Source organism: Oncorhynchus nerka, linkage group LG18, assembly GCF_034236695.1.
Source record: "Oncorhynchus nerka isolate Pitt River linkage group LG18, Oner_Uvic_2.0, whole genome shotgun sequence".
Classification (NCBI taxonomy): Eukaryota; Metazoa; Chordata; class Actinopteri; order Salmoniformes; family Salmonidae; genus Oncorhynchus; species Oncorhynchus nerka.
In genome coordinates, this window is record NC_088413.1 from 66,142,508 (window position 1) to 66,161,735 (window position 19,228).

Consider the following 19,228-nt stretch of genomic DNA (forward strand, 5'->3'; position numbering starts at 1 on the left):
TTGGCTGAAGACCAAACTAAATTCCACATATTAACGTTTAACAAGGCACACCTGTTAATTTAAATGCATTCCAGGTGACTACCTCATTAAGCTGGTTGAGCGAATGCCAAGAGTGTGCAAAACTGTCATCAAGGCAAAGGGTGGCGAATCTCAAATCTCAAATATATTTTGAATTGTTTAACAATTTTTTGGTTACTACCTGATTCTATATGTGTTATTACATAGTTTTGATGTCTTCACTATTATTCTACAATGTATAAAATAGTACAAATAAAGAAAATGAGTAGGTGTATCCAAACATATGACTGGTAATGTGTATTGTGAATTGCCCATAAATGTGAAAATATTGAGATATAAGTTTTAGGCCATATCGCCCTAGCAACTCCAAAATAGAGATACAGCATACAGATATATCTACAGTGCATTTGGAAAGTTTTCAGGCCCCTTGACTTTTTCCACATTTTGTTGTGTTACAGCCTTGTTCTAAAATGTATTACATAGTTTTTCCCCCCTCATCAATCGACACACAATACCCCATAATGATGAAGCAAAAACAGGTTTGTGGACATTGTTTGTAATTTATATCTAAAAATATATATATTTATCACATTTCCATAAGTATTCAGAACCTTTACTCAGTACTTTGCACACACAGTACATAGATCTTTCTATTTGTATTTTATTTTGTGTTATTGACTGTACGTTTGTTTATGTGTAACTCTGTGTTGTTGTCTGTGTCACACTGCTATGCTGTATCCTAGCCAGGTCGCAGTTGTAAATGAGAACTTGTTCTCAACTGGCCTACCTGGTTAAATAAAGGTTAAATAAATAAAAAATATATACTTTGTTGAAGCACCTTTGGCAGCAATTATAAGGCCTCGAGTCTTCTTGGGTATGACACTACAAGCTGGCACACCTGTATTTTGGGAGTTTCTCCCATTCTTCTCTGCAGATCCTCTCAAGCTCCATCAGGTTGGATGGGGAGTGTTGCTGCACAGCTATTTTGTATTTGTATTTATTGTGGATCCCCATTAGCTACTCTTCCTGGGGTCTGAAAAATTAAGGCAGTTATACCATTTTAAAACCATTTGAATACATTCATAACAAATTTCACAACACACTAAGTGTGTTCCCTCAGGCCCCTACTCTGCTACCACATATCTACGACACAAAATACATGTGTACGTGTGTGTATAGTGCGTATGTTATCATGTGTGTGCATGCATGTGTCTGTGCCTATGTTTGTGTTGCTTCACAGTCCCCGTTGTTCCATATTTTTATCTGTTTTTTTAAATCTGATTCTACTGGCTGCATCAGTTACCTGATGTGAAAAAGAGTTCCATCTAGACATGACTCTATGTAGTACTGTGCACCTCCCATAGTCTGTTCTGGACTTGGGGACTGTGAAGAGACCTCTGGTGGTATGTCTTGTGGGGTATCTGTGTCTGAGCTGTCTGCTCGTCGTTTAAACAGACAGCTCGGTGCTTTCAACATGTCAATACCTCTCACAAATACAAGTAGGGATGAATCTCTCCTCCACTTTGAGCCAGGAGAGATTGACATGCATATTAATAATGTTTTCTATATGTGTACATCCAAGGGCCAGCTGGGCTGCCCTGTTCTGAGCCAATTGCAATTTTCTTAAGTCTGTCTTTGTGGCACCTGACTACACGACTGAACAGTATTCCAGGTGTGACAAAACTAGAGCCTGTAGGACCTGCCTTGTTGATAGTGCTATTAAGGTAGAGCAGGGCTTTATTATGGACAGACTTCTCCTCATCTTAGCTACTGTTGTATCAAAATGTTTTGACTATGACAGTTTACAATCCAGGGTTACTCCAAGCAGTTTAGTCACCTCAACTTGCTCAATTTCCACATGATTTATTACATGTTTTAGTTGAGGTTTAGGGTTTAGTGTATGATTTGTCCCAAATACAATGCTTTTATTTGGGACAAAGCATTCTGAAACTAACTTAAGCTCTTTGTTAAGTGTTGCAGTCATTTCAGTCACTGTAGCAGCTGATGTGTATTGTGTTGAGTCATCCGCATACATAGACAAACTGGCTTTACTCAAAGCCATTGGCATGTCGTTAGTAAAGATTAAAACATTAAGGGGCCTAGACAGATGCCCGGGAGAATTCCTGATTCTACATTGATAATATTGTAGAAGCTTCCATTAAAGGACACCCTATATGTATGTTCTGTTAGACAGGTAACTCTGTTATCCACAATACAGCAGGGGGTGTAAAGTCAAAACACATGTGTTTTTCCAGCAACAGACTAAGGTCGATAATGTCAAAAGCCGCACTGAAGTCTAACAAAACAGTCCCTGCAATCTTTTTTATCATCAATTTCTCTCAGCCAATCATCAGTCAAATGCGGTGCTTGTTGAATGTCTTTCCCTATAAGCGTGCGGAAAGTCTGTTGTCAATTTGTTTACTGTAAAATAGCATTGTATCTGGCCAATACAATTTTCCCCAAAACTTTACTAAGGGTTGGTAACAGGCTGATTGGTCGACTATTTGAGCCAGTAAAGGGGGCTTTACTATTCTCATGTAGCTGAATGGCTTTTTCTTCCCTCCAGGCCTGAGGGCACACACTTTCTAGTACTTAAGTTGAATATATGGCCAATAGGAGTGGCGATATCGTCCGCTATTATCCTCAGTCATTTATCATCCAAGTTGTCAGACCCCGGTGGCTTGTCATTGTTGATAGACAACAATTATTTTTTCAGCTCTTCCACACTAACTTTACCGAATTTAAAATTACAATTCTTGTTTAATCTTGCCAATGAAAAAATCATTAAAGTAGTTCAGTAACATTCATTAAAGTAAAATCAGTTGGTTTTGTGATGAATGAGGTCTCTCCAGAGATGTTAGATTGGGTTCAAGTCCTGGCTCTGGCTGAGCCACTCAAAGACACTCAGAGATTTGTCCCCAAGCCACTCCTGCATTGTCTTGACTGTGAGCTTAGAGTTCTTGTCCTGTTGGAAGGTGAACCTTTGCCCCAGTCTGAGGTCCTGAGTGCTCTGGAGCAGGTTTTCATCAAGGAGCTCTCTGTACCTTGCTCCGTTCATCTTTCCCTCCATCCTGACTAGACTCCCAGTCTCTGCCGCCACCATGCTTCACCGTAGGGATGATGCCAGGTTTCCTCCAGATGTGACGCTTGGCATTCAGGCTAAAGAGTTCAATATTGGTTTCATCAGACCAGAACATCTTGTTTGTCATGGTCTGAGAGTCCTTTAGGTGCCTTTTGGCAAACTTCAAGCATGCTGTCATGTGCGTTTTACTGAGGAGTGGCTTCCATCTGGTCACTTTACCATAAAGGATTGATTGGTGGAGTGCTGCAGAGATGGTTGTCATTCTGGAAGGTTCTCCCATCTTCACAGAGGAACTCTGGAGCTCTGTCAGAGTGACCATGACCAAGGCCCTGGAGCTCTGTCACCTCCTTGACCAAGGCCCTTCTCTCCTGATTGCTCAGTTTGGCCGGTTGGCCAGCTCTAGGAAGAGTCTTGGTGGTTCCAAACTTCTTTCATTTAAGAATGATGGAGGCCAATGTGTTCTTGGGGACCTTCAATGCTGCAGACAGATCTGTGCCTCGACACAATCTTGTCTCGGAGCTCTACGGACAGTTCCTTCGACCTCATGACTTGGTTTATGCTCAGACATGCACTGTCAACTGTGGGACCTTATGTAGACAGGAGTGTGCCTTTCCTAATCATGTCCAATCAATTGTATTTTATACAGGTGGACTGCAATCAAGTTGTAGAAACATTTCAAGGATGATCAATGGAAACAAAATGCACCTGAGCTCAATTTCGAGTCTCATAGCAAAAGGTCTGAATACTTATGTAAGTAAGATATTTCTGTTTTTATAAAAAACTGTTTTTCTTCGTCATTATGGGGTATTGTGCGTAGATTTGTTTATTTCATACATAACAAAATGTGGAAAAGGGAAGGGGTCTGAACACTTTCCGAATGCACTGTATATCTATAGTGTGGAAAATACCAGGTGGCGAATCGCATCTCTGCATGTCTGGCAGACATATCAGTGTGGATGACGGATCATCACCTCAAGCTGAACCTCGGCAAGACGGAGCTGCTCTTCCTCCCGGGGAAGGACTGCCCGTTCCATGATCTCGCCATCACGGTTGACAACTCCATTGTGTCCTCCTCCCAGAGCGCTAAGAACCTTGGCGTGATCCTGGACAACACCCTGTCGTTCTCAAATAACATCAAGGCGGTGGCCCGTTCCTGTAGGTTCATGCTCTACAACATCCGCAGAGTACGACCCTGCCTCACACAGGAAGCGGCGCAGGTCCTAATCCAGGCACTTGTCATCTCCCGTCTGGATTACTGCAACTCGCTGTTGGCTGGGCTCCCTGCCTGTGCCATTAAACCCCTACAACTCATCCAGAACGCCGCAGCCCGTCTGGTGTTCAACCTTCCCAAGTTCTCTCACGTCACCCCGCTCCTCCGCTCTCTCCACTGGCTTCCAGTTGAAGCTCGCATCCGCTACAAGACCATGGTGCTTGCCTACGGAGCTGTGAGGGGAACGGCACCTCAGTACCTCCAGGCTCTGATCAGGCCCTACACCCAAACAAGGGCACTGCGTTCATCCACCTCTGGCCTGCTCGCCTCCCTACCACTGAGGAAGTACAGTTCCCGCTCAGCCCAGTCAAAACTGTTCGCTGCTCTGGCCCCCCAATGGTGGAACAAACTCCCTCACGACGCCAGGACAGCGGAGTCAATCACCACCTTCCGGAGACACCTGAAACCCCACCTCTTTAAGGAATACCTAGGATAGGATAAAGTAATCCTTCTCACCCCCCTTAAAAGACCTAGATGCACTATTGTAAAGTGGCTGTTCCACTGGATGTCATAAGGTGAAAGCACCAATTTGTAAGTCGCTCTGGATAAGAGCGTCTGCTAAATGACTTAAATGTAATGTAATGAAAATAGTCCTTAGAACTCTATCTTTCTGAGGAGAGCATCCTGCATATCTAATTTCTTACATTATGTATGGTGAAGCACTGTGAGGTGTTTCTCAGTGCTGCCACACAGAGGGGGAGATGCAGACAGTGAAACCAATGCATTGGATTCAACCCAACCAGAGAAAGACATCTGGCATTTTACTACAGAATCTACCCATTTAGTACAGAATCTATCAATACGAGACATCACCTCCTAAGTTATTCTTCAACACACTGTCTGGCAGGCAGTCTTGAAGCACATCCCTTTAGTATGTACAGAGTACAGACAATACTGTGAGGTGCATGTATAATTTATAGTGTACAGTGTAGTGAAAGTCAAGCGTAGGGTGTATCAGGATTCCCTTTTGTCTGAAAGGTTTGCTGAGGTGCAGGAAAAGCGATTGGAGCGACTACTCCCATCAAGCCTGATAAGGACAGACTCTCTGGGGACTCTCCCTTTACTACTCCCATCAAGGTCCAAGGTGATAAGGACAGACTGTCTCTGGGGACGCCTCTCCTCTCCCCTTTACTACTCCCATCAACCCATCCAAGGTGATAAGGACAGACTGTCTCTGGGGACGCCAGACTGTCTCCTCTCCTCTCCCTTTACTACTCCCATCAACCCATCCAAGGTGATAAGGACAGACTGTCTCTGGGGACGCCTCTCCTCTCCTCTTTACTACTCCCATCAACCCATCAACAGACCATCAAGGTGATAAGGTGATAAGACTGTCTCTGGGGACGCCTCTCCTCTCCTCTTTACTACTCCCATCAACCCATCCAAGGTGATAAGGACAGACTGTCTCTGGGGACGCCTCTCCTCTCCCCTTTACTACTCCCATCAACCCATCCAAGGTGATAAGGACAGACTGTCTCTGGGGACGCCTCTCCCTCTCCCCTTTACTACTCCCATCAAACCCATCCAAGGTGATAAGGACAGACTGTCTCTGGGGACGCCTCTCCTCTCCCCAACCCATTTACTACTCCCATCAACCCATCCAAGGTGATAAGGACAGACTGTCTCTGGGGACGCCTCTCCTCTTTACTCCCCATCTTTACTACTCCCATCAACCCCATCCAAGGTGATAAGGACAGACTGTCTCTGGGGACGCCTCTCCTCTCCTCTTTTACTACTCCCATCAACCCATCCAAGGTGATAAGGACAGACTGTCTCTGGGGACGCCTCTCCTCTCCTCCTTTACTACTCCCATCAACCCATCCAAGGTGATAAGGACAGACTGTCTCTGGGGACGCCTCTCCTCTCCTCTTTACTACTCCCATCAACCCATCCAAGGTGATAAGGACAGAGACTGTCTCTGGGGACGCCTCTCCTCTCCCTTTACTACTCCCATCAACCCATCCAAGGTGATAAGGACAGACTGTCTCTGGGGACGCCTCTCCTCTCCTCTTTACTACTCCCATCAACCCATCCAAGGTGATAAGGACAGACTGTCTCTGGGGACGCCTCTCCTCTCCCCCATTTACTACTCCCATCAACCCATCCAAGGTGATAAGGACAGACTGTCTCTGGGGACGCCTCTCAGACTGTCTCTCCCTCTTTACTACTCCCATCAACCCATCCAAGGTGATAAGGACAGACTGTCTCTGGGGACGCCTCTCCTCTCCCTTTACTACTCCCATCAACCCATCCAAGGTGATAAGGACAGACTGTCTCTGGGGACGCCTCTCCTCTCCCTTTACTACTCCCATCAACCCATCCAAGGTGATAAGGACAGACTGTCTCTGGGGACGCCTCTCCTCTCCCTTTACTACTCCCATCAACCCATCCAAGGTGATAAGGACAGACTGTCTCTGGGGACGCCTTTACTACTCCTATCAACCTATCTGGGATATGACCTTGGGGACTCCCCTTTACTACTCCCATCAACCCATCCAAGGTGATAAGGACTCCTCTCCTCTTTACTACTCCCATCAACCCATCCAAGGTGATAAGGACAGACTGTCTCTGGGGACGCCTCTCCTCTCCCCTTTACTACTCCCATCAACCCATCCAAGGTGATAAGGACAGACTGTCTCTGGGGACGCCTCTCCTCTCCCTTTACTACTCCCATCAACCCATCCAAGGTGATAAGGACAGACTGTCTCTGGGGACGCCTCTCCTCTCCCCTTTACTACTCCCATCAACCCATCCAAGGTGATAAGGACAGACTGTCTCTGGGGACGCCTCTCCTCTCCCCTTTACTACTCCCATCAACCCATCCAAGGTGATAAGGACAGACTGTCTCTGGGGACGCCTCTCCTCTCCTCTTTACTACTCCCATCAACCCATCCAAGGTGATAAGGACAGACTGTCTCTGGGGACGACTGTCTCTCCTCTCCTCTTTACTACTCCCATCAACCCATCCAAGGTGATAAGGACAGACTGTCTCTGGGGATCAACCCATCCAAGGTGATAAGGACAGACTCTCTGGGGACGCCTCTCCTCTCCCCTTACTACTCCCATCAACCCATCCAAGGTGATAAGGACTCTTTACTACTCCCATCAACCCATCCAAGGTGATAAGGACAGACTGTCTCTGGGGACGCCTCTCCTCTCCTCTTTACTACTCCCATCAACCCATCCAAGGTGATAAGGACAGACTGTCTCTGGGGACGCCTCCCCTCTCCCCTTTACTACTCCCATCAACCCATCCAAGGTGATAAGGACAGACTGTCTCTGGGGACGCCTCTCCTCTCCTCTTTACTACTCCCATCAACCCATCCAAGGTGATAAGGACAGACTGTCTCTGGGGACGCCTCTCCTCTCCCCTTTACTACTCCCCATCAACCCATCCAAGGTGATAAGGACAGACTGTCTCTGGGGACGCCTCTCCTCTCCCTTTACTACTCCCATCAACCCATCCAAGGTGATAAGGACAGACTGTCTCTGGGGACGCCTCTCCTCTCCCCTTTACTACTCCCATCAACCCATCCAAGGTGATAAGGACAGACTGTCTCTGGGGACGCCTCTCCTCTCCTCTTTACTACTCCCATCAACCCATCCAAGTGATATGGACAGACTGTCTCTGGGGACTCTCCTCCCCTTTACTACTCCCATCCAAGGTGATAAGGACAGACTGTCTCAACCCATCCAAGGTGATAAGGACAGACTGTCTCTGGGGACGCCTCTCCTCCTCCTCTTTACTACTCCCATCAACCCATCCAAGGTGATAAGGACAGACTGTCTCTGGGGACGCCTCTCCTCTCCCTTTACTACTCCCATCAACCCATCCAAGGTGATAAGGACAGACTGTCTCTGGGGACGCCTCTCCTCTCCCCTTTACTACTCCCATCAACCCATCCAAGGTGATAAGGACAGACTGTCTCTGGGGACGCCTCTCCTCTCCTCTTTACTACTCCCATCAACCCATCCAAGGTGATAAGGACAGACTGTCTCTGGGGACGCCTCTCCTCTCCCAACCCATTTACTACTCCCATCAACCCATCCAAGGTGATAAGGACAGACTGTCTCTGGGGACGCCTCTCCTCTCCTCTTTACTACTCCCATCAACCCATCCAAGGTGATAAGGACAGACTGTCTCTGGGGACGCCTCTCCTCTCCTCTTTACTACTCCCATCTCCCATCAACCCATCCAAGGTGATAAGGACAGACTGTCTCTGGGGACGCTGTCTCTCCTCTCCCCTCTTTACTACTCCCATCAACCCATCCAAGGTGATAAGGACAGACTGTCTCTGGGGACGCCTCTCCTCTCCTCTTTACTACTCCCATCAACCCATCCAAGGTGATAAGGACAGACTGTCTCTGGGGACGCCTCTCTCTCCCTTTACTACTCCCATCAACCCATCCAAGGTGATAAGGACAGACTGTCTCTGGGGGACAGACCTCTCCTCTCCCCTTTACTACTCCCATCAACCCATCCAAGGTGATAAGGACAGACTGTCTCTGGGGACGCCTCTCCTCTCCCCTTTACTACTCCCATCAACCCATCCAAGGTGATAAGGACAGACTGTCTCTGGGGACGCCTCTCCTCTCCTCTTTACTACTCCCATCAACCCATCCAAGGTGATAAGGACAGACTGTCTCTGGGGACGCCTCTCCTCTCCTCTTTACTACTCCCATCAACCCATCCAAGGTGATAAGGACAGACTGTCTCTGGGGACGCCTCTCTCTTTACTACTCCCATCAACCCATCCAAGGTGATAAGGACAGACTGTCTCTGGGGGACGACTGTCTCTCCTCTCCCTCCTTTACTACTCCCATCAACCCATCCAAGGTGATAAGGACAGACTGTCTCTGGGGACGCCTCTCCTCTCCCTTTACTACTCCCATCAACCCATCCAAGGTGATAAGGACAGACTGTCTCTGGGGACGCCTCTCCTCCCTCTTTACTACTCCCATCAACCCATCCAAGGTGATAAGGACAGACTGTCTCTGGGGACGCCTCTCCTCTCCCTTTACTACTCCCATCAACCCATCCAAGGTGATAAGGACAGACTGTCTCTGGGGACGCCTCTCCTCTCCCCTTTACTACTCCCATCAACCCATCCAAGGTGATAAGGACAGACTGTCTCTGGGGACGCCTCTCCTCTCCCTTTACTACTCCCATCAACCCATCCAAGGTGATAAGGACAGACTGTCTCTGGGGACGCCTCTCCTCTCCCCTTTACTACTCCCATCAACCCATCCAAGGTGATAAGGACAGACTGTCTCTGGGGACGCCTCTCTCCTCTGCCAACCCATTTGACTACTCCCATCAACCCATCCAAGGTGATAAGGACAGACTGTCTCTGGGGACGCCTCTCCTCTCTCTTTACTACTCCCATCAACCCATCCAAGGTGATAAGGACAGACTGTCTCTGGGGACGCCTCTCCTCTCCCCTTTACTACTCCCATCAACCCATCCAAGGTGATAAGGACAGACTGTCTCTGGGGACGCCTCTTCCTCTCTCCCCTCTTTACTACTCCCATCAACCCATCCAAGGTGATAAGGACAGACTGTCTCTGGGGACGCCTCTCTCCTCTCCTCTTTACTACTCCCATCAACCCATCCAAGGTGATAAGGACAGACTGTCTCTGGGGACGCCTCTCCTCTCCTCTTTACTACTCCCATCAACCCATCCAAGGTGATAAGGACAGACTGTCTCTGGGGACGCCTCTCCTCTCCTCTTTACTACTCCCATCAACCCATCCAAGGTGATAAGGACAGACTGTCTCTGGGGACGCCTCTCCTCTCCTCTTTACTACTCCCATCAACCCATCCAAGGTGATAAGGACAGACTGTCTCTGGGGACGCCTCTCCTCTCCTCTTTACTACTCCCATCAACCCATCCAAGGTGATAAGGACAGACTGTCTCTGGGGACGCCTCTCCTCTCCCCTTTACTACTCCCATCAACCCATCCAAGGTGATAAGGACAGACTGTCTCTGGGGACGCCTCTCCTCTCCCCTTTACTACTCCCATCAACCCATCCAAGGTGATAAGGACAGACTGTCTCTGGGGACGCCTCTCCTCTCCTCTTTACTACTCCCATCAACCCATCCAAGGTGATAAGGACAGACTGTCTCTGGGGACGCCTCTCCCTCTCCCCAACCCATTTACTACTCCCATCAACCCATCCAAGGTGATAAGGACAGACTGTCTCTGGGGACGCCTCTCCTCTCCCTTTACTACTCCCATCAACCCATCCAAGGTGATAAGGACAGACTGTCTCTGGGGACGCCTCTCCTCTCCCCTTTACTACTCCCATCAACCCATCCAAGGTGATAAGGACAGACTGTCTCTGGGGACGCCTCTCCTCTCCCCTTTACTACTCCCATCAACCCATCCAAGGTGATAAGGACAGACTGTCTCTGGGGACGCCAGACTGTCTCTCCTCTCCTCTCCTTTTACTACTCCCATCAACCCATCCAAGGTGATAAGGACAGACTGTCTCTGGGGACGCCTCTCCTCTCCCCCCATTACTACTCCCATCAACCCATCCAAGGTGATAAGGACAGACTGTCTCTGGGGACGCCTCTCCTCTCCCCTTTACTACTCCCATCAACCCATCCAAGGTGATAAGGACAGACTGTCTCTGGGGACGCCTCTCCTCTCCTCTTTACTACTCCCATCAACCCATCCAAGGTGATAAGGACAGACTGTCTCTGGGGACGCCTCTCCTCTCCCCCAAGGTGATAAGGACAGACTGTCTCTCCCTACTACTCCCATCAACCCATCCAAGGTGATAAGGACAGACTGTCTCTGGGGACGCCTCTCCTCTCCCCTTTACTACTCCCATCAACCCATCCAAGGTGATAAGGACAGACTGTCTCTGGGGACGCCTCTCCTCTCCTCTTTACTACTCCCCATCAACCCATCCAAGGTGATAAGGACAGACTGTCTCTGGGGACGCCTCTCCTCTCCCTTTACTACTCCCATCAACCCATCCAAGGTGATAAGGACAGACTGTCTCTGGGGACGCCTCTCCTCTCCTCTTTACTACTCCCATCAACCCATCCAAGGTGATAAGGACAGACTGTCTCTGGGGACGCCTCTCCTCTTTACTACTCCCATCAACCCATCCAAGGTGATAAGGACAGACTGTCTCTGGGGACGCCTCTCCTCTCCCCTTTACTACTCCCATCAACCCATCCAAGGTGATAAGGACAGACTGTCTCTGGGGACGCCTCTCCTCTCCCCTTTACTACTCCCACTCCCATCAACCCATCCAAGGTGATAAGGACAGACTGTCTCTGGGGACGCCTCTCCTCTCCCTCTTTACTACTCCCATCAACCCATCCAAGGTGATAAGGACAGACTGTCTCTGGGGACGCCTCTCCTCTCCTCTTTACTACTCCCATCAACCCATCCAAGGTGATAAGGACAGACTGTCTCTGGGGACGCCTCTCCTCTCCCCTTTACTACTCCCATCAACCCATCCAAGGTGATAAGGACAGACTGTCTCTGGGGACGCCTCTCCTCTCCCCTTTACTACTCCCATCAACCCATCCAAGGTGATAAGGACAGACTGTCTCTGGGGACGCCTCTCCTCTCCTCTTTACTACTCCCATCAACCCATCCAAGGTGATAAGGACAGACTGTCTCTGGGGACGCCTCTCCTCTCCCCTTTACTACTCCCATCAACCCATCCAAGGTGATAAGGACAGACTGTCTCTGGGGACGCCTCTCCTCTCCTCTTTACTACTTCCATCAACCCATCCAAGGTGATAAGGACAGACTGTCTCTGGGGACGCCTCTGATAAGGACAGACTGTCTCTGGGGACTCTCTTACTACTCCCCATCAACCCATCCAAGGTGATAAGGACAGACTGTCTCTGGGGACGCCTCTCCTCTCCCCTTTACTACTCCCATCAACCCATCCAAGGTGATAAGGACAGACTGTCTCTGGGGACGCCTCTCCTCTCCCCTTTACTACTCCCATCAACCCATCCAAGGTGATAAGGACAGACACTCTCTTTCTCTCTTTCTCTCGCTCTCTTTCTCTCCTCCATTAACAATCTTTCTGTGGTGCTCTAGCAGTGGTCTGTCATGTGATTCTGTCTATTTCACACCTATATCCTTTGATTTTTCATCATGACTGTCCGCAAACCTACATCTAAACCTATATTCCTTCAAATTCCTATATGACATAAACATTTATGCATTGATACATTGATAAAACTTGTTGGCCTTTTCTACTATTGCTCATTCAATATTTGATGAATCCATCTGTTTGCACCTTGCAACAAGGAAAATGTGTCACTTGCACAGAAGAAATGTGTTGAAAGTACGTGTTCCTGACATTAAAGCACCTCCTAAGTCCTGATGCATGCTGTTCCATGCACTCGTATCTGTGCTGCAAGGACATCATATTCAATAGGCATTGTTTTTGGTTGAGTCATCAACTATTGACAATTCATGTTCACAGCATGACAGTTGTTTTAACATTGTGGTTGAATATTTGTGCTTCTTGGCACATCAGAACCCTCCCCCCACATGCCCGTAGAATGGGTGCTGCGTCAAGTCTAATGTTCGTCACTGTTTTTTGACCAATCAAGTCGATAAAGGCATGACTACTCCTCTGTTTCAATGCTCTTGAATTATACACTACCGTTCAAAAGTTTGGGGTCACTTAGAAATGTCCTTGTTTTTGAAAGAAAAGCACATTTCTTTGTCCATTAAATTAACATCAAATTGATCAGAAATACAGTGTAGACATTGTTAATGTTGTAAATGACTATTGTAGCTGGAAACAGCAGATTTTTTAAATGGAAAATCTACATAGGCGTACAGAGGCCCATTATCAGCAACCATCCTCTGTCCAGTGTCTGTGTTCTTTTGCCCATCTTAATCTTTTATTTTTATTGGTCAGTCTGAGATATGCCTTTTTTAGTTTAGTTTAGTTTAGTTCATTTTATTTTTACAGGGACAGTGCACATTAATCAACGTTTCAGTAAAAGTGCCGGTTTTAGCCAGCCGGCTAATTTTCAACCGCAGTCCCTGGGCAGGTTATTAAAAACAATTACAATATAGACAATAGCACCATAGAACAAGCAAGACATAGCAACATAGGACAAGCAAGACATAGCATACAGACAGAGCAACATAGAACAAAAAGCAGCAAGACAAAATTCATAAAAGCAACAAAGTGTTTCCACACCTCACAAGCTACAGACAACAGACAACATGGAAAGTGGCAACACACAGCTAGGGACCATGTTCACAAATCTGATTGACCTTCAGCCATGTCTTCAAGCATTTTGTGAAAGTGTGATATGTGGTGCAGTTATGTGTGTCTGATGGCAGTGTATTCCAGACATGGGAAGCTCTCACAGAGAATGCAGATTTACTAAAGGTGCTTTTCCTTAGGGGAACTATACAGTCACCTCTCATGGCAGACCTTGTGGATCTGCTGCCATATGTCTGGGTTTTCTGTTTAACAAAAATATTGAGTGGAGGGGGAGCCAGGCCATTAAGGATCTTGAATACAAGACATGCGTCGGTGTATTGCACAAGATTTTCCCAACTCAAGAGTTTGAGACCCAACTCAAGAGTTTTCTTTGCAACTCTGCCTAGAAGGCCAGCATTCCAGAGTTGCCTCTTCACTGTTGACGTTGAGATTGGTGTTTTGTGGGTACTATTTAATGAAGCTGCCAGTTGAGGACTTGTGAGGTCTCAAACTAGACACTCTAATGTACGTGTCCTCTTGCTCAGTTGTGCACCGGGGCCTTCCACTCCTCTTTCTATTCTGGTTAGAGCCCGTTTGCCCTGTTCTGTGAAGGGAGTAGTACACAGCGTTGTACGAGATCTTCAGTTTCTTGGCAATTTCTCACATGGAATGGCTTTCATTTCTCAGAACAAGAATAGACTGATGAGTTTCAGAAGAAAGGTTTTTGTTTCTGGCCATTTTGAGCCAGTAATCGAACCCACAAATGCTGATGCTGCAGATACTCAACTAGTCTAAAGTAGAACAGTTTTCAGCTGTACTAACATAATTGAAAAGGGGTTTTCTAATGATCAATTAGCTTTTTATAATGATAAACTCGGATTAGCTAACACAACGTGCCATTGGAACACAGGAGTGATGGTTGCTGATAATGGGTGTCTGTACGCCTATGTAGATATTCCATTAAAAAAAACATCAGTTTCCAGCTACAATAGTCATTTACAACATTAACATGGTCTACACTGTATTTCTGATCAAGTTGATGTTATTTTAATGGACAAAAATGTGCTTTTCTTTCAAAAACAAGGACATTTCTAAGTGACCCAAAACTTTTGAATGGTAGTGTATTTAGACATTATGGCATGTTTACCTACAGGCTATGGTAAACATTTACTGTATCAAGTGTGGCCGACAGTCTGTGGTTTATCGAAATCGAGAGTCTGCGATTTCCCTGCCATCACGCACTATTGGAGCTCCACCCAAGCAAAGCATTTGATTGGTTTGATGTTTTTATAAAACATTTTTAATGTATTTTTTATTTAACCTTTATTTAACGAGGCAAGTCAGTTAAGAACAAATTCTTATTTACAATGACGGCCTACCTTGGCCAAACCCGGACAACGCTGGGCCAATTGTGCGCCCTGGCTTTCCAAGATGGCGTAGCAGTCGGACGTGTGTTTTGTCTTGTCCCGTCCTGTATAGTGTAAATATAGTTTTTTTCCTCGTTTTTTTCTGTATATATTTCGTACATATTTTAATCTCACTTTCCAACTACAGGCTGAATATACTCTCCTGCAACCCGCATCACCCAATGTGGTACGGATCTGCTTTTTCTATACTTTAGAATCGGAACCCTCATCAGAAGCTAGCCGCTAACTAGCTAGCCACTGCTAGCGGTCTTCAACGCTAACTAGGACACCAGCGCGACATCTACCCAAAGCATATCAGACTGCTTTTTCTCTACCACATCTCCGGATTCCTACCGCAAGCTCTGAACCTTTATACCGGATCATCGTAAATAGCTAGCTGCAATCCGAGTGGCCACTCCTGGCTAACGTCTCTGTCCCAGAGCAAGCACCAGTTAGCCTGGAGCTAGCCTCGAGCTAAGCCCATCTCCCGACTAGCCGAAGAGGTCCAAAGATACCTAATTTGCCAATTGGCCTGGACCCTCTACTGACCCTCTGCTGCCGACACGGAGCCCCGCCGATCCATCACGACTGGTCCGCCGACATAATCGTCCGAGGGGGTTTCAACAGGCTTTTCCGCTGCGACATCGCCAAAGATCCATCTGCTGGCCAAGGCCCGCGAGCTTTCTGAATCGCTGTATCTCCAGCTCACCGCATGAAGAGGAATAAACAGACTCCCCCCATCGCGACGTCCCCCAAAGGTTAACTCTCTAGCCCTCGCTATCTCCCTGCTTGCTAATTCGGCCTGCTAACGGCTTGTCAAGCTCCGGTCCGCTAACTGCTACCTTGTCTAACTTGTCTGGCCTACGAACTGTTAGCTTGTTAGCACAGGCCTGCTAACCGTCTGAACCACCGCGTCCCAATCACTCTCTGACCCCATTTACTTTCTATCTCTTTTTGATTTTTAATTTGTTTATACCTTCCGGAAACCTGCCTCACCCAATGTGATACGGAATCGCTATTACTTTTACTTTTATTTTTATGACACACTCAAGAACCTCCAGACGCTAACCAGCTAACTAGCTACAAGCTAGTTAGTCATTGTTAGTTTAAAAAAAAAAAAAAAAAACCTGGATAACACTCGCCAGCCCAGCCCCCCTGCCCATCCACCGCTGCCCCCTGGACACTGATCTCTTGGCTACATAGCTGACGCACGCTGGACTGTCCATTAATCACGGTACTCCTTTCTGCTTGTTTGTCTTACCTGTCGGCCCCGTTGCCTAGTCAACGCCATTTTACCTGCTGTTTGTTGTGCTAGCGGATTAGCCCCGCCTACTGTTTTTAGCTAGCTTTCCAAATTCAACACCTGTGATTACTGTATGCCTCGCTGTATGTCTCTCTCAGATGTCAATATGCCTTGTATACTGTTGTTCAGGTTAGTTATAATTGTTTTAGTTCACAATGGAGCCCCTAGACCCACTCTGCATACCCCTGTTACCTCCTTTGTCCCACCTCCCACACATGCGGTGACCTCACCCATTACAACCAGCATGTCCAGAGATACAACCTGTCTCATCATCACCCAGTGCCTGGGCTTACCTCCGCTGTACCCGCACCCCACCATACCCCTGTCTGCGCATTATGCCCTGAATATATTCTACCATGCCCAGAAACCTGCTCCTCTTATCCTCTGCCCCCAACGCTCTAGGCGACCAGTTTTGATAGCCTTTAGCCGCACCCTCATACTACTCCTTCTCTGTTCCGCGGGTGATGTGGAGGTAAACCCAGGCCCTGCATGTCCCCAGGTACCCTCATTTGTTGACTTCTGTGATCGAAAAAGCCTTGGTTTTATGTATGTCAACATCAGAAGCCTCCTCCCTAAGTTTGTTTTACTCACTGCTTTAGCACACTCTGCTAACCCTGATGTCCTTGCCGTGTCTGAATCCTGGCTCAGGAAGGCCACCAAAAATTCAGAGATTTCCATACCCAACTATAACATCTTCCGTCAAGATAGAACTACCAAAGGGGGCGGAGTTGCAGTCTACTGCAGAGATAGCCTGCAAAGTAATGTCATACTTTCCAGGTCCATACCCAAACAGTTCGAACTACTAATTTTGAAAATTACCCTCTCCAGAAATAAGTCTCTAACTGTTGCCGCCTGCTACCGGCCACCCTCAGCTCCCAGCTGTGCCCTGGACACCATTTGTGAATTGATCGCCCCCCATCTAGCTTCAGAGTTTGTTCTATTAGGTGACCTAAACTGGGATATGCTTAACACCCCGGCAGTCCTACAATGTAAGCTAGATGCCCTCAATCTCACTCAAATCATCAAGGAACCCACCAGGTACAACCCTGGGCACCCTCATAGACGTCATCCTGACCAACTGGCCCTCCAAATACACCTCCGCTGTCTTCAACCAGGATCTCAGCGATCACTGCCTCATTGCCTGTATCCGCCACGGAGCCGCAGTCAAACGACCACCCCTCATCACTGTCAAACGCTCCCTAAAACACTTCTGTGAGCAGGCCTTTCTAATCGACCTGGCCCGGGTATCCTGGAAGGACATTGACCTCATCCCGTCAGTTGAGGATGCCTGGTCATTCTTTAAAAACTTCCTCACCATTTTAGATAAGCATGCTCCGTTCAAAAATGCAGAACCAAGAACAGATACAGCCCTTGGTTCACTCCAGACCTGACTGCCCTCGACCAGCACAAAAACATCCTGTGGCGGACTGCAATAGCATCGAATAGCCCCCGTGATATGCAACTGTTCAGGGAAGTCAGGAACCAATACACGCAGTCAGTCAGGAAAGCTAAGGCCAGCTTCTTCAGGCAGAAGTTTGCATCCTGTAGCTCCAACTCCAAAAAGTTCTGGGACACTGTGAAGTCCATGGAGAACAAGAGCACCTCCTCCCAGCTGCCCACTGCACTGAGGCTAGGTAACACGGTCTCCACCGATAAATCCACGATTATCGAAAGCTTCAATAAGCACTTCTCAACGGCTGGCCATGCCTTCCGCCTGGCTACTCCAACCTCGGCCAACAGCTCCGCCCCCGCAGCTCCTCGCCCAAGCCTCTCCAGGTTCTCCTTTACCCAAATCCAGATAGCAGATGTTCTGAAAGAGCTGCAAAACCTAGACCCGTACAAATCAGCTGGGCTTGACAATCTGGACCCTCTATTTCTGAAACTATCTGCCGCCATTGTCGCAACCCCTATTACCAGCCTGTTCAACCTCTCTTTCATATCGTCTGAGATCCCCAAGGATTGAAAGCTGCCGCAGTCATCCCCCTCTTCAAAGGGGGAGACACCCTGGACCCAAACTGCTATAGACCTATATCCATCCTGCCCTGCCTATCTAAGGTCTTCGAAAGCCAAGTCAACAAACAGGTCACTGACCATCTCGAATCCCACCGTACCTTCTCCGCTGTGCAATCTGGTTTCCGAGCCAGTCACGGGTGCACCTCAGCCACGCTCAAGGTACTAAACGATATCATTACCGCCATCGATAAAAGACAGTACCGTGCAGCCGTCTTCATCGACCTCGCCAAGGCTTTCGACTCTGTCAATCACCATATTCTTATCGGCAGACTCAATAGCCTCGGTTTCTCGGATGACTGCCTTGCCTGGTTCACCAATTACTTTGCAGACAGAGTTCAGTGTGTCAAATCGGAGGGCATGCTGTCCGGTCCTCTGGCAGTCTCTATGGGGGTGCCACAGGGTTCAATTCTCGGGCCGACTCTTTTCTCTGTATATATCAATGATGTTGCTCTTGCTGCGGGCGATTCCCTGATCCACCTCTACGCAGACGACACCATTCTATATACTTTCGGCCCGTCATTGGACACTGTGCTATCTAACCTCCAAACGAGCTTCAATGCCATACAGCACTCCTTCCGTGGCCTCCAACTGCTCTTAAACGCGAGTAAAACCAAATGCATGCTTTTCAACCGATCGCTGCCTGCACCCGCATGCCCGACTAGCATCACCACCCTGGATGGTTCCGACCTTGAATATGTGGACATCTATAAGTACCTAGGTGTCTGGCTAGACTGCAAACTCTCCTTCCAGACTCACATCAAACATCTCCAATCGAAAATCAAATCAAGAGTCGGCATTCTATTCCGCAACAAAGCCTCCTTCACTCACGCCGCCAAGCTTACCCTAGTAAAACTGACTATCCTACCGATCCTCGATTTCGGCGATGTCATCTACAAAATGGCTTCCAACACTCTACTCAGCAAAC

At 47.8% G+C, this 19,228-nt stretch overlaps 1 protein-coding gene across 3 annotated transcripts in view; it reads left to right on the forward strand.

Annotated features, from left to right (window-relative positions):
• Nucleotides 1-19,228, forward strand: part of LOC115125176 (transcription regulator protein BACH2-like) — a 74,573-nt gene that overhangs the window by 22,254 nt on the left and 33,091 nt on the right. For 2 of the 3 annotated variants that reach the window (XM_065004277.1, XM_065004279.1), the window contains exon 2: nucleotides 3,747-3,850. The exons of the other annotated variant lie outside the window; for it this stretch is intronic. In XM_065004277.1, the coding sequence (XP_064860349.1) occupies nucleotides 3,782-3,850 (69 nt within the window). In that variant the 5' untranslated portion in view covers nucleotides 3,747-3,781. The remainder of the gene's footprint in view (nucleotides 1-3,746; nucleotides 3,851-19,228) is intronic. 3 annotated transcript variants of the gene reach the window in all.